The sequence below is a fragment of the Drosophila melanogaster genome, chromosome 3R (genome assembly GCF_000001215.4).
Source record: "Drosophila melanogaster chromosome 3R".
In the NCBI taxonomy this organism is placed as follows: Eukaryota; Metazoa; Arthropoda; class Insecta; order Diptera; family Drosophilidae; genus Drosophila; species Drosophila melanogaster.
Genome location: NT_033777.3, coordinates 6,115,352 through 6,129,900, shown reverse-complemented (window position 1 = coordinate 6,129,900; position 14,549 = coordinate 6,115,352). Strand labels below are relative to the sequence as shown.

The 14,549-nt window shown below is 42.5% G+C and overlaps 1 protein-coding gene and 2 long non-coding RNA genes across 7 annotated transcripts, besides 1 other annotated feature; 2 read left to right on the top strand and 1 right to left on the bottom strand.

Annotated features, from left to right (window-relative positions):
* The first annotated feature begins 1,945 nt into the window (after nt 1–1,945).
* On the top strand, nt 1,946–2,672 carry lncRNA:CR43487 (long non-coding RNA:CR43487). 2 transcript variants are annotated; one of them, NR_048329.1, is made up of 2 exons: nt 1,946–2,432; nt 2,489–2,672. It is a non-coding gene; the product is annotated as a long non-coding RNA:CR43487 (long non-coding RNA). The 2 variants fall into 2 exon arrangements; NR_048330.1 differs by having other exon boundaries at nt 1,946–2,672.
* A 76-nt stretch (nt 2,673–2,748) lies between these two features.
* On the top strand, nt 2,749–3,425 carry lncRNA:CR43486 (long non-coding RNA:CR43486). 2 transcript variants are annotated; one of them, NR_133335.1, is made up of 2 exons: nt 2,749–3,226; nt 3,284–3,425. It is a non-coding gene; the product is annotated as a long non-coding RNA:CR43486 (long non-coding RNA). The 2 variants fall into 2 exon arrangements; NR_048328.1 differs by having other exon boundaries at nt 3,025–3,424.
* A 2,070-nt stretch (nt 3,426–5,495) lies between these two features.
* Nucleotides 5,496–7,309, bottom strand: Vha14-2 (Vacuolar H[+] ATPase 14kD subunit 2). 3 transcript variants are annotated; one of them, NM_001260015.1, is made up of 4 exons: nt 7,191–7,309; nt 7,047–7,128; nt 6,722–6,927; nt 5,496–6,663 (listed from the first exon to the last, which is right to left on the bottom strand). In NM_001260015.1, exons 1-4 carry the CDS (start codon nt 7,242–7,244, stop codon nt 6,631–6,633), a joined length of 375 nt encoding a protein of 124 aa, NP_001246944.1. In that variant the 5' UTR covers nt 7,245–7,309; the 3' UTR covers nt 5,496–6,630. The 3 variants fall into 3 exon arrangements, with proteins under 3 accessions (NP_001246944.1, NP_001246943.1, NP_649614.1); NM_001260014.1 differs by having other exon boundaries at nt 6,479–6,663; NM_141357.2 differs by having other exon boundaries at nt 6,479–6,663; nt 6,722–6,967; nt 7,047–7,309.
* A 1,223-nt stretch (nt 7,310–8,532) lies between these two features.
* Nucleotides 8,533–8,686: a mobile genetic element.
* Nucleotides 8,687–14,549: the final 5,863 nt, after the last annotated feature.

Sequence of the window (14,549 nt, the reverse complement as noted above, 5' to 3'; positions counted from 1 at the left end):
AAAAAGCGCTTAAAAATATACAAAAGCAGACCGAGCAGTCAGACCGAGCATAACCCAAATAGTGGAACAAAAGCACACGGAACCTGGAAAGGATACAACGGGTGGCCAGGGACCAGGGGGCGTGCCAGGGCAAGGACAGGCAGCAAAAAAGGCAAGCGAACGACGAGCTGAACAGAGCGAAAAGAAATCTTACAAATAAAACGGAAGTTAATTTACTACGTAAACCGAAAAGCATGGCGCAGCCACATCCGGATGTAAAGCGAAGCCAGAGGTGGGGAAACTCCGAAAATGCTACACTGTAAGGAATTGCAGTTGGCCATTTAATTGGGCGACTTTTTGCAGCCCAGCGCCCTCCGCTTAAGGTGCCCAAATATTTGCTCTGGCAACAGTGGCGAGCCGAAAAGCGATGAAGAGGTATCGGACCAGAGATATGGCCAAGGAGGGGAATGTTGGTTTGCAAGTGGCTGGTCGTAGCACAGGTGCAGCTCGCAGTTAAACCCGCTTATTACGTTAACAATTGCAAATATCGGCGCGGATTTCGCGAGCGGGCGAGACAGGATTACTTTGCATAATTTTAGGGGCATACAAATAGCAGGGTTCTTAGCCACACACACCCACAAAACCACACAAACTCTCACAGAAAGAGAGAGAAGAGGTTGGAGAGTCGCTGGCTTGCCAATGAAAGCATTTCGCGTCCTGGCCAAAACGGAAGGAAATTTCACTAGCTGACTGCAGCAGCCGCAGCTTTAACCGCCTACGAATTGTTTGAATACACAGTTGAGGTGGCGATGATAGCACTCAAAGTTCTTAAGAAGGGAATCCTTCTTAAAAAGAGTCAGGATCCTTAGCATTAAGTTGTTTCTGTTTTAACTAGAAAGGAATTATAGAACATACGTTAAATGTACTTAAATTTTAGCCCAAATATACATTTCTTTGGCTCCAGACTAAAGGTTAATTATTTCAAAAACTACTTTTGATGTATAGTAAGTAGTTCGAAGCTAGACCAGATAGACCAGATAGATATTACTGTGATGCAAAAATAACAATTGTATTTCGTGGCCTTGTGAAGTATTTTGACCTTGCATTTTACTTATGGAATTAATCTATTTAATTATTTGAAAGATTCGTACAAATAATTAATATTAGAAGCTAGCAAAGATGCTGAGGCCTTTAGCTGTGGTTACACATAAATCATTTTTTATTAATTTACTTGTTCTTTCACTTGTCATATTGTCTTATATGTTAAGACATATACTAATGTTGTATGCCGCTTACATCTGTTCGAGTGCTATAATTTTGTTCAAATGTGTAGGAGTGTGAAAGTGTGCATGGGCGGTGGGCGTGGCCAAGCCACATTAGAGCAGAGGTGGTTGCGGGCAACAAAAGTATTTGTTATGCGGTAAAAATGCATAAAAATCCTGAGACCGGCATTTATTTAAATTTATGCCGTTATAACGTAATTTTGCATTACCCCAAAATGATGGCGAGCGCCACCCACAAAGACGCCACCCCCCGTCAGCGGCTCACTGGTATTTTATTGTTGCACCACTGAGTGTGGGTGTGTCTGTGGATGTGTATGTGGATGTGTATGTGCGGCGGGTGTGCGGTGGGTGTGGCACACTTTGCTCTGGCATTTTTATTTTTGAAAATTTTTGCACATTCTGTGGCCAACGCCACCGACAAAGCCCAAAGCCCAAAGCCAGAAAGTTGCGCTGTGCCGTTATTTTGGTTAAATAAGTATTTGGCAATTGTTATTTGAATAAACCATACTCCCGCGTCTTTTATCCTTTGTGCACCAGGCCCACTTGAATTCATTTGCTATTATTATTTTTTTATCGCATTTCAATTGTTTATCAGTGTTTACGTACGCTCCGATTTTTTCCACTTCTCTTATTGTTATTGCAGCTCGTTGGGATAATACGAAACTTATTCATTTGTTATGCATATGAAGTGAATCCAAAAATGAGCTGCGGTTTATTGCAGCGTTGCTATGGCAATTTTTAGTCCACGGACAAAAAAAGACTAGTTCCCTAGTTAGAAGTGCGGCTTCCGCTCGAATGGCGAACGGCGTAGGCTTTAAAATTGGAATCCCAAGTTTAGGGAAACCTGTTTCAGTTCTGGATCATATACAAACAGTTCGTAGCGGAGCGGAGTGTAGTCGAGCTTCCATTTGTCACTTCCAATTAGACCGAGTCAAAGCGAGTCAGGTGAACTTTGTCCCGGCTGCTAATCTCCCGACATCTGTACCCAGCTCTCCAGACTTCGGACCAGGGGTCGAACCAGACTCATTCAATCAATTGAAACACTGACACTGCTTTCTCTGTTTTGAATACAAATTATCCCGAGTGATGGCCAACCCACAACATGCAGCTGCCACGCCCCCAATCAAGCAGATCCACACTCTGAAAAAGGAAGGACTCCTCCATTAATATGTAAATATATACTGCTATACTATATATACCAGTTTTTTGGGAAACGTTCTTTTTAGAAGTTATGGACATTTAAAAACTTCCAGGAACGAAATGACTATTTGGTTTTGACGCCTTGTTCGTCAAGCTTTCTTTTTTAATGAACTAGAAAATGAACATTTTTTCTTCGAGCACATTTGAGTTTAACCGCTCTACCTATTCGTACTGTTAAAACTCACATACACATTAAATAGCAGGTAACTTACCTATCACTGTTTTTTTTTTGCACGGATTTGTTTTTTTTTTCTGAGTGCACGTATCAGCTTGTAACACTGCCATCGATATTTGATCCGATGAAACGGGGGTTAATTTAAATGCAAAGTAATTAATTAGACACTTGGCTGGCAAATCAAGTAATCCAATCTGGAGCAAAGGACCCGCAGGAGGACTAATCAAGGCCAGACCCTGGCCAGGCGATCCGCAAAGTGACCAGCGGGCTGGCCAAATGTGCTGTACCATAGCATTCGAGTGGGAAACGAGTATGTGCCATATATCAATGCTGCCGTGCTTATCCACTCAGTGCCCAGACAATGGCAATTTCAATGATTTTGTTTAGCTCAGTGATTCGGAGAATTGAGTTCGGCTGCGAGCCGTCCGTCCACATACGTATAGTATTATCCACATGCTACGTGCTGCAGGCAAATCGAGGACGCACAAACCCACCGACGCACACGATTCGAATGCCTCTCAATGAATTGCTGCCAATTTGCAATGGTTAATGAAACGCTTTGTGCCGTGTCGATTGCATCGAATCGGTGGTAAGTGAGGGGAGTGCAACGAGCAGTCCTCGGACTAACTAATCCGATTCCCTGCAGCTCATCTCCGGACAGAGATTCTGCACTTTAACCCGCTCACTTTCCTTATTTTCTTTGACATTCGAGTTACATTTTGGCCAAGTTCCATCGATTGACGTTCGAATGAACTCTGCACTGGGAAAATAAATTCGAATATATCCTAGTAACGACAGTATTCTTTTCACTTTCATCGTAGCTGTAAATCATTTAAACTGAAAGGGATTTAATAATAATATGAAAGTGCCTATGAAAAATAAGGTATAATTCACAATTTTTTATCCATCAAGAGATTATTTATATTTTATATATTATATATATTTAAAGATAGTTAAGTTAGGATCTATTTATTTTTAAGCACCTAATGATGCTAACTACAATATTTAAGTTCAACCGCTTTTCCCTCTAGTGTTTTCATGCCCTTTTCAATTTTGTAATTGAGATTAGCTTTCTGGGAATAATGGAGATCAGATCATTTAATTAACTTTGTTTTCGAGCACGTTTCTGCCACTACGGACGTCAAGGCCCATTTGGGTGGGCGTGGTCGGCGCTCCTGCGATGTGCACTACGAGTATATACCGATTGGACCGACAAGTTCTGAAACGCAATAGTTTAGTGATGGCCGGACATCGTTAGTGGGTTTGGCGAATGTCCTCAGATGTCTGTTAATTTGCCGAGCAACAATTCCATTTGTTAACCCGGACCGGGACGGCATCTTATGCTCCATTTGGCAAGCGGATGAAGGAGAATCGACCATCGGAGGCTTTGTGTCCATGTCTCTCGAATTCATTTCCGAAATTGAATTGCCAAAAATGTGGCATCAGTTTCCGCACTCGAGCTGGGGCCCAGTTCCAATTATAATTATGCCAGTCTCAGTCGGTCTAAAGGACTCCCTCTGCCCCGTTTTCTGGTCTATGCATTTCATTTACACTGGCTGAGTCGAGCTTGATCCGGACTTTTCCTGACTCTGACTATCTTCGTCATCGTCTGACTGCTGCCGGTGCTGTTTTATTTTCACTTTTCCTTCTCGCATGGCTTAGAACGAGCCAAATTGCATTCAGCTGTTTGTTTTTATGCGCTGTCACGAGAATTCCAAACTACTTTTGAATAATTTCATTTATTTATGTTCCCCATTGCTCGGCGCAAAGTTTCGCTGCAATGCTTCTGCCGTCTTCAGTCACTCAGTTAGTCGCTTATTTATTTAGTTTTCTTTCTTCTCCCTAAACTGCTAAAAAGGCGCAGAACTTGTCGCTGTGTGTCAAAAGTTCTGCCTTGGGCATTAAAGGGTCTCGTCCCATTTCCACTTCTGCCGCTGCGCCGCCAATTGATGCCATATTGTGCGCGTCTTGCTGATGAAATCGCAACTTGAATAATTTTAATTGGGTCTCAGTGGAATCAGGTGGGTCAGAATGTTTCGCCAGCTGCTAATCATGTTGCAAGGATGATAGTGCAAAGTGCAGACCTTTGGCCAACAAAAAAATGTAATATTTAAAGGATATTCTCTATAAAAATACCGATATTATATAATCGTATAACACCTAAAATGGCAGTGTGCTGCAAGTCCCATTCAGCTCTTTGAAGTATCAATGGCAGGCTCCGGTTAGTTTGCGTCTCTGCAAAATGCTTTTGGCAGGTGACAGCCAAACTGCAGCAAAGTGAGCAGACTTCATGTAATGCAATTACGCATACGCCGCGTGCACCCCCCGCCCAGTGTGAATGGCATGTGCGGCTAATTAGGTCCTAAATGCTCCACGCCATTTTGTTGTCAAAACATGCCCGCCCTGAAAAAGATGGGTGGCAAATACTACGTGTCCAGATACTTGACAAACAGCCAGGTCTGTGTTCCCAACGGTCACAGCTCATTAATTCACAATTCAAAAAAATTCGAATATAGACATTTTGGCGGCATTTTCACATAGTAAGCAATGAGCAAAACAGCGATAAAATGGAATTCTCTATTCTTTGGTATAGAGAATAATTTTTTGATTGAGAATGGCACTGCTTTTGTCCTAGAGATGTAATTCCACCTTCCTGTCATGTATGGAAAAAATTTAAGGATCCCCCAAAAGTATCATCTGATGTTTTGAAAGAGGGCCGGGCGAACGAGAAAGCTTTGCAGACTTTTGGGGAGACTTTATTTTAATGGCGTTGGCAATACATGCATAATTGGGAAATTAGTACAAAGTGAATAACAGCTTATATAATATATAACTTATAACGCAGAAGGCATAAGTTTATGGCTACTTTAAGTAATTATCTGGAATAGGAGATTCATTTCCGTCGAGGCCTGTCGATCATAGAAATTTGACTGGTTGTAAAAATTCATTCTGTCCTTCATAGCTGGAAGTATTGACCAATGTCCCTATCCTTATTTAAAGTTCACAATTGAAATTGATACGTGGTGGCGTTGTATTAACATTAATAAGTCATATTCTTTATCAACAAAAGCATTAAATGTGTAATGTCATGCTGGGCCAAACTTCATAGCAGCAATTGCTTGTGAATGTCTTTTAGCCATTATTAAAGCATTATATAGCCAAATTTCGGGCGGGATTCGTGTGTTGGAGGTGCGGAGTTTTGCCTGCTTGCTGCGCTTTTATGGGGCCAACAGGGAGGCTTACGTCCTGCTCTATCTCTTGATTCTGGGGGCTCGGTTCTAGCAAACTTGTCACTGGAGCAGAAGTTTCTGAATGCATTCTCGGCGCCAACTTCTTGGTGCGAAAAGTTGGCGCAAAATACTTTGCTCGAATATTGTTTTCGCATGCTTTTGTTTCGCTAAGCAGCCCGTAAGAAGCCGCTTTCCCCGACATTCGCTGCAACTGGGTCCAGATCCAGATCCATCCAGACAACGTAAACTGTGCTGTCTTTTTAAGAGTTTTTATTTTGCCAGGTTTTTGTTGTCCCTTTTTGGGTTCGCCGTTTTGTTATACTTGGTTTTATTCGGTTTTCTTCTGGCATTTTTGCCATGTATTGGCATTTCAGCGCTTATTTGTATCGTTTTCGTTCACTTTGTTGGTACTTTGCTATGGCTTTTCTTTTTCTTTTGATTTGTTTTTGTGCGGTTGCTGTTTTCAATTTTGTTGCAAGCGCAAGGTATTTTTGTTGCTTTTCTCTTTTTAGATTGTTGCTGGAGTTTTTTTTTTTTGGGCAATTTCCTTAAAACGCATGAGCTGAAAAGTTGCCCCATGTATGTATAAGCTTTATTTTCCCCCATCATTTCTTTGTGAATATATCTATGTTTGTGCGTATATATTTTCGATAACTGTTCCAACGACATTGTATCACCAGCATTTGGTATGCATTTGAAAACTATGCAAAATCCTTCATTAAACTTCCCCACCTCCCCAAAAGTGACTGCCAAAACTGAGCCGCTAGTAGTGCCTCTCGGGCGGAGTGATGACTCGCTGGAGAAGAATTGGTAAGGACTTGGGGCTAACCCTTTGACGGTGCAGGATAACTCACTTGAGCCCGCTTCAGAATCGAGTCCCTGGAGGAATCGTAGGGATGCTGTTTCGAGGGAATCTCCAGCACAGTGGGAACGGCCAGATTGTGAGCATCGACAGTGGGTCGAATCATATCAGCGTAAACCTGGTTGATCAGAATAATGACTATATCCGGTCGCCTCAGGAACTTTTTGAAACACTCTTCGATCTGCTTAGGGGTGGTGTCTGGTATACAATGAAAAACGATAAGAGAATAATGCGATAACTGAAAGTACCAATTACAATTTTTGGTCTGATATATAGGAAAGCTTGATAGCCCTTTTTGAGCTTAGAAATGAAATTACCTCTTTCCACGACCATGAAGTTGGTCTCTCGATCCTCGTCGACCTCTCCAATGCCACCCAGCAGAAAGCCGACACACGTGTCCTGGGTAAATTGTGTGTGGGTGTGGACATATTGATTTGTAAATATTACTTTTAGGCTCAAACCTCATCGCCAATCACGGCCAAAAGGCGTCCCAGATCCTCTGTGTGCGACGACATATTTTCTTGACTGGAAAAAATATCTTAAAATTGTAACTGACAAATGGAAACAAGCATCTAAGCCAACTGATTCTTAATGGTAATCTCTAAAGAATAACTTACTTTTCAAAGGCTTTGCCATAACTAGATTATCGTACCAAATAAAAATGTATAAGTCGCATTTGTTTCTGCCATTATACGACTCATTCATTAGAGTGGTAGAGTACATGTGCATCTGCCGCCGATGACAAAACAATTGTTTCGGTGAAACGGATGTAGAACAGGAACGGAAAATGGGGAAAACTGCACTTGACAGCCATGCCGCATTTGATGGCAAAACGCTGGCTGCACTTCGCTGTTTGTTGTGTTGTCGAGCGTAAAACAAGTTTTATAATTGTTTAAAATGTTTGCTTTGCCGCTGTCCACTGCAGTGCAATTTTATAACGAATTTCTGTCAGTTGCTGCTCAAAACTTAATCGAAAACATTGGTTGGAAAGCGGCGAACTGTGTGTCAAATTGCCGGCTCACTCCCTTCAGCTCCGCCGTTTACGTAATGTCAACAGCTCCTAATTGGATTAGATAACTTCCCGAAGGGCTCAGCCAGCGAATGACACGCATAGACCTACGCCCACGAAACTGACGCACATATCACCTTCGTACCCATTGTCCCCTTTAAAGCAAATCGCCTTAGATCTCGACCCAAAGTCCCGGCCACCAAGTTGGTGTTACGTGTTCGCCAGGCGGCCTAAACCCAAATGCCTAAATGCGGCTAATTGCCGAGCACGACTTTCGACAGACCAGCTGCCACTTGAACCCAACACAACACTCGACTCCCAATTACAGTTAGCGTTTTTCAAATCAGCTCTAATTGTTTAAAGTTTACAGTCCACATATCAATAGCCATCGTTGTTGTTGCCGGCGTGTGGCATAACTAATTATGATTAATGCTTCAAAGCCAGCCCCTGACATTTGCTATTAATTGACAGCTGGAGCAACAGCTCAAACACCTGCACTGGAAGAAACGCGTGTCATTTCCAAGTAGTTAAGCCACTCGTGCAGAAGCTGTAAAAGGAGAACATCTATATTATTTAAATATAAATAAGTTAAAGCCGATCCTGGTAATAAATATTTAATATATTGCATTCCTTTTAAAAGATTTGTTTAAATTTACCAATATTGTTGAACACTGATATCATAAAATACAAGCATCTGCAGACTAAACAAGTTTTTTGGTATAAAACATTCAAAATATTGTTGGCTAATCTGCTTTTTTATTTGTATTCACAATTTCCCTTATTATTCCGCGATATTTTTTTTTTTTTTTTTTTTTTTTTTTTTTATATATTTATTTATTTAGAAGCGATGAATCAATACAATGCAGTAACAGTAACATAACAGCGCAATTAACATATAAAAGATAAAACCAAACCTCTCACTACTCATGTGAGGACTTACAACTATGTATTCCGCGATATGAAAAATCATTTAATGATTAAAAAACATTTTTGCTAGAATAGTCACCGACTTAAGTGTCAGGCAATTCTTTTCTGTGCATAATGCACCCGAGGTGCATTGAACTTTCAGCCAGGCGGAAAACTGTCATTGCACACAGAGACCGGCAATGAAACTGAAATTCCATATGTACTGGAACCAAAAACTTTAAGCTCCAAGACAAGCCTCAATCGAATCCCATCCCAGCCAAGCCATCGATGCTCTGGCCCGCTGACCTTTTTCCACACATTGCGATTGCTAATGGCGGAGCCATCGAATTCCAGCTACAGCGGACTGGCCTTCCCCAAACTTACAACCGGCAATTCATGCTACCGGTTTTAGTTTATTGACTGCCTACGGCTGGACTACTGCCAACATCACCAGCCGAGGCAACATCATCCGCAGCAACAGCAACAGTGTGTCAAATGACTTTTGCTGGCCGGCTTCTTAAATATGGTCATGGCGGCATTTGGCATTTAGCTTGCTGCGTCTAGAAATTTTCACTTATGCCCGACACGTTTTGCCTATTTTCCCGCTTTGGGTTAGCTGGAAATTAAAATTTTGATTTCGTGTGCGAGTGCGAGGTTCTGGGCTACCCATTTTTCGACGATTGCCCATTTTCTCTTTTTTTGTCTAGATTGTGTGACATGCATGAACTAAAGGCACTGGCTTATAAAATAAAGGGAATTTCCTTAAGATAAATAACGGAATACTCGTACTTTTGATTGATGTATTTTTCATCTTTATGAAGCTTCTATCTAATAATAAATGGCATTAAGGGCCTATATAGAAGAAATATGATCTATTAATACGAAATGACATATGTGCCCATAAGAACATCACACCTCAAGTTTAAAAAAGAGGTTGTTTTTAAAGGTAACTGATACAAAAATTAGAAGTCACCGTTCAGCAGCTGCCATGGTCTGCTGTGGGATAGTCTGTTGCTAGGGTTGTGCGAGATCGGATGGTGTACATAGTCGCAGGTGTATATCCCCGGCTGGATCTCACGATGGTGTCTTCTGGTCGGGATTCACTTGCTCTTTTGCCTTTCGGCCTCTCGGTTTGAGTGCGCCTGAACTTTGTGAAGGCATTTGGAAGCATCACCGAGTGCAAGCACGCCTCTTATTTATTTAGCGCTTAAAATACCATAGCATTTGCGGGATTATATAAGGGAACCTGCCACCGCCGCCGCCACTGCTGCTCCGCATGCACATCACGCAAATCAAGTCAAACCGAAAAACCTAAAAATCAAAAAACCGAAAAATGGAAAAAAATTCGCAATACGCTTTCTTCTGAGCTCAAATGATTCGCAACAAAATGAAATGAACCTTACAGGGCGCGTATCGCGCTACTGCTGCTTGTGATGTTTCTGCTGTGCCGTTGATTATTCAACAATTTTATTGAAAGGTAAATAGGCGCTCGTTCACAAGAGTAAGAGCTATAATCACAAGAAAGCCATGTGCGAAATGTCAAATGCAGGCGAACCGAAGGCAGTACATGACATCGACATTAACGTCACGGCACCGACATCGGCCGATATATCTCCCTGCCATTCACTTCAGTTGCCAGGCTGACAACACACTATATTACTATATGCACTCTCTCCGCGCGACTGCCAATCAGTTGGGCTGCGAATGAAATTCGCATAATGACAATATAATAAACATTGGCAAAGGCCTTGTCAGCACGACTAACCGCAAATGATCGTTAGCCAGGACCATCGCAGTTTCAGAATGGCAGGGAACAGGAAGTGCAGGGCTAGGCCAAAGACCCTAGTCTATTCTAGTGTCTTTGGCAAGGCCCTCCCTTCCTTCACCGATTGGAATAGGTTTTTCGCGTATGACCACATCTAATTAAATGGGGTGTTAAATGGGTAAACTGGAAACTTTTGATTTTTATACATATGCCTATGCCTATAAAGCTGATGTTTCCTACCCCAACATACGTTTCTAGACATTTTTTAAGGGAATTATATTATTACGGTGCTGGTGGAAATCCATTTACAAAATGGTAAGTAAGTTGTTCATTAAACATCGGTATAATAAATATGTAAAAGCATTTGCAACTAGACAGTATATTTATTATTATTATTATTATTATTATTTAGCTTTTGTTTCCATTAAATTAAATTATTAAAATAATCTTAATTATTTCAAAGGAGGTAGAAGTTTCTGTCATATTGGCATCGAAGAACATATCCTCAAATTTTTCTTCACATAAATCATACGATTCAAGGGCAGTTTTTCCGCAGTGTACTTGCTTAATTGAGCGGGTGGTAACTGTTAATGTGCAGTTGGTTATTATTCAGGACCGAAGCCAAAAATCGTGTCAATGCATTGAACGCAGTTCTCTGGGTTGATGACCCCTGCTGAATGAATAAAACCGAACGTCACTGCCCCACCCCCGAATTAAAGCCCCGTATTTGTGGATTCCATTGACGAACTGGGTCACCATGTGGCCACCGAGTTGGCTGGCTGGCGGCGTTTTGGCCTTATTGGAGCTAGAAACTGGAGGGCGGGTAGTGCCGGTGGCTATGGTTGCGGCTGTGGCGGTCAACAGCCAGCGGAACCGTTAATAGAAATGCATTAGAATCAAAGCGTTTTGGCGTTTGTTCCAATTCTGAGAGCATGCCGCACATTAGTCTCTAGTAATGGCCGTCTGCAAATCACGCTACGAATCACAATTTATCAAGAAACGTCACGTAATTACCAGTCGACGCCAACTACAAGATACATTGACAGTTGTCGAATACACACGGTTCAGCCGGTTCTTTTCGAACTCTGAATTCCCAGCAGATGTCTCCTCTGCGGTGCTGACAGATGCGTTTGATTTGTGAGTTCCATCCCAGAGCCAGGGCCAGAACCCAAAGCCAAATCCATGTCTCGTCTTCCACAGATTTGTGGCTCCATTGTGCTCTGCCTTATTTCGTATTCCAATCACAAAGGCGTTGTCAAAGCGGCGACAACAACGACGCCAAGCGCTGTTGCCAGTCCTCCAAGCAAAACAGTTTCCGACACACTGTGTAGGAGCCCCAGAAGCCAAGAACCGATCGACACGTCACTCTCCACAGAGGTTGGCTCAAAAGTGGGACCAGGGAGCCAGGGGAAGTTCCAGAACAGAATAGCAGCTGCTCCTCCATCTGAAGATGGGAGTGTTGGCATTAGAAATCGCCCAGACCTGTAAGGCCTACCATCTCAATAAGAAGTGGAAGGCCCACGTAAGCCCGAATGCTATTGCATACTAAAAAAAACCGTTGCTCAGCACAACATTTTTTATTAAATAGTATCCACACAATACGCTCGATTTAGATAATGTCAAAGCTTCATTACTTTCTTAATAGTAAACTAAAATTGTACAGCTAATAGTCATAAATTTATAACCAAAAATCCTCCCTGTATCAAATAATTTGGCTTTTAAACTTGCATAATCGACACCGAGTGATATTAATAGTATCGATCGAATAGTTTTTGGTTTCCACTAAGATGGTATTTACTTTTTCTCCCTCTTTATATGGTAGATAGTAATCGTTAGGCGTGTGCAAAAACCTTAATGAGCATGCGTTCCCTAGGCCGGTCCTATAAATAGTTTTCCAGAGATGAACATGCCGAAGATAATAGCCGTACCCGATGAAAGACAAGTACGCAAAGGCGGTTCTCAGAATTCGTACTTTGTACACATTTTGTAATTCCTTGGGCGAAGAGTAAAAACCCATTGTACGCGAGTACTTATGCAACATTTCGCATTTTCATTGACTATCGATGGCATGACAGGCAGAAGTCGGCGATATAAACAAGGGTTTTTGCCTGCTGCGAATTTGTGTGTGTTATGGGGGATTACGCTAAACCTTTTCGCATTTTTGCCGCTTAATTGGCCATTTAAATTAATATAAATTTCAATTTATGCACGCGCACATGCTGCCGCAGTGCAAAATATAATGCGCATACCACATGTGGGCCGGCCCCCTGCCACGCCCCTTGGCGACTCAAACAGGCGAAGCGTGAAAGAAATGCACGGATAAAGAAAATGAAACACACACACATCAGATCAGCGCTTATAATACGCATCAAAACGAAATAAAATCGCTTTTTGTGATTGATTGAGGCGTGAGTAATGAAAAATTGAACGTGCAACAGACGCAGACGGGCGGACGGGCGGACGGGCGGACGGCTTGGTTAGCGATATGTGTTCCATGTCTGTATGACTCTGATTTTGTGCGCTACATTACCTTTGATTTCGATTCACAACAAATCAGGCAGCCATTTACCTAAAAGAAGCGCCATAATAAATCGAAACGGAACGAATGTCAAGAATGGAAATGGAAATGGATGCGAGAAGCGTGAAAAATATTTAATAAAACTGAATTAGCTGTGTGCACACAGCTGGAACTCCCCAGGCAAATTGCGATGACGATGAGCGGACTCAGACTAAACAAAAGTTACGGGCCATATTAAAATGTCATCGTGTCATTGGTTCAGTTCAGCACATCTGAAGGGTGTGGAGAATGGGCGATCAGAAGGACGAGGTCCTGGGACAGCGGCTAACGACGACATGATGAAGCGTAAACAAACATGTCCCACTGGCGGACAGGCGGCGGACAACGATGGCCAAAAGAACAGTAAGTAAACAAAATGAAATTTTATTTTGCATTGGAAATGATTGCTGCTGTGACTCACATGCCTCGGATTTTTATTTGTATTCGGAATGTTTTGCGAAAGTGCCAGCAGCATTTTCGGCCAGAGTCCATTTGCTAAACGCCCCGTCCGTTCGCCCCTTTGTTATTTTCCAACTAGGAGCCAACTAGGAGCAGTAGGAGCACTGGGAGGACTAGCAGAACTAGCAGTCCTCGGAGTAGTTTTATTTGTGCCCAGTTCTGTGTGATTTTTGCCCTGCCCCAAAAAGTTGCAGCAGAGAGGCCGGCCTCGAAAAAAACCCGAAAACTCTCTGGGGCACAGAAACACACGTAGCCTGACTTTTGGGCGCTGCAGCTGCATTTGGAGCCGGAATCGGAGTTGGAGCTTGTGAGTTTGGAGCTGGGAGCTCGGAGTTCGAAGGAGATGACCCGCATGAAAATGCTGGCCCTGGCATATTTTTATGCCGCAAGCATGCAGGACAAATGGCTGAAATTTTTGCAGCTCCTGATGATGACGAGGACCGAAGGGTGGAAAGGGACGGGTCGTATGGGAAAGGCGCCGGCTAGGACGTCAAGGACAGCAGGACGGTGGCAGCAGTTAGTTTTCGACATGTGTACGTGGCCCGCCATCAGCAGTTAGTCTGGTCCTGTAGTCCTGGCAAAAAAGTCACTTCTCCGTCGCAGCTATTTCCTCACACACATAGTTTCTTGGGTTCACACACTGAAAAAAAGAGTGCTGCGTTGATTGAGTTGCTGCTTTAAGCGATTAATTTAATAAAATATTCTTATAAAAATCCAAGTGAAAAGGAAAAAAGAAAAATAACAGATGTCAAAATGAGCTACTTCCTATTTATCCTCTTATTTCTAGGAGTGCAACCCAGCCTTCGTGTGTAGTTCGAGTGGAACAAGCTCTGGCTAGGGATATGTATGTAAGTGTATGGGAAGAGAAATTGAACAAGTCGTTTGTCGCCCGCCCTAGGAATTTATGTGAGCAGAGATCGCGCTGCTCGAGTTGAAAATTAAACATTGCGTATACGCCTAGGTGCATAATAATTCATGCCTGAAGTGGAGGCTGCCATTGCTTGCCAGGCGACTGCAGGCGAAATTGTGTGTAAAATGTTTTAATATGAGCTCATAATATACGAGCCACAGACAGGACAACCGGGTCCAAAGTGAGTGGCCACCGCAGCTCAATTTGTGATATA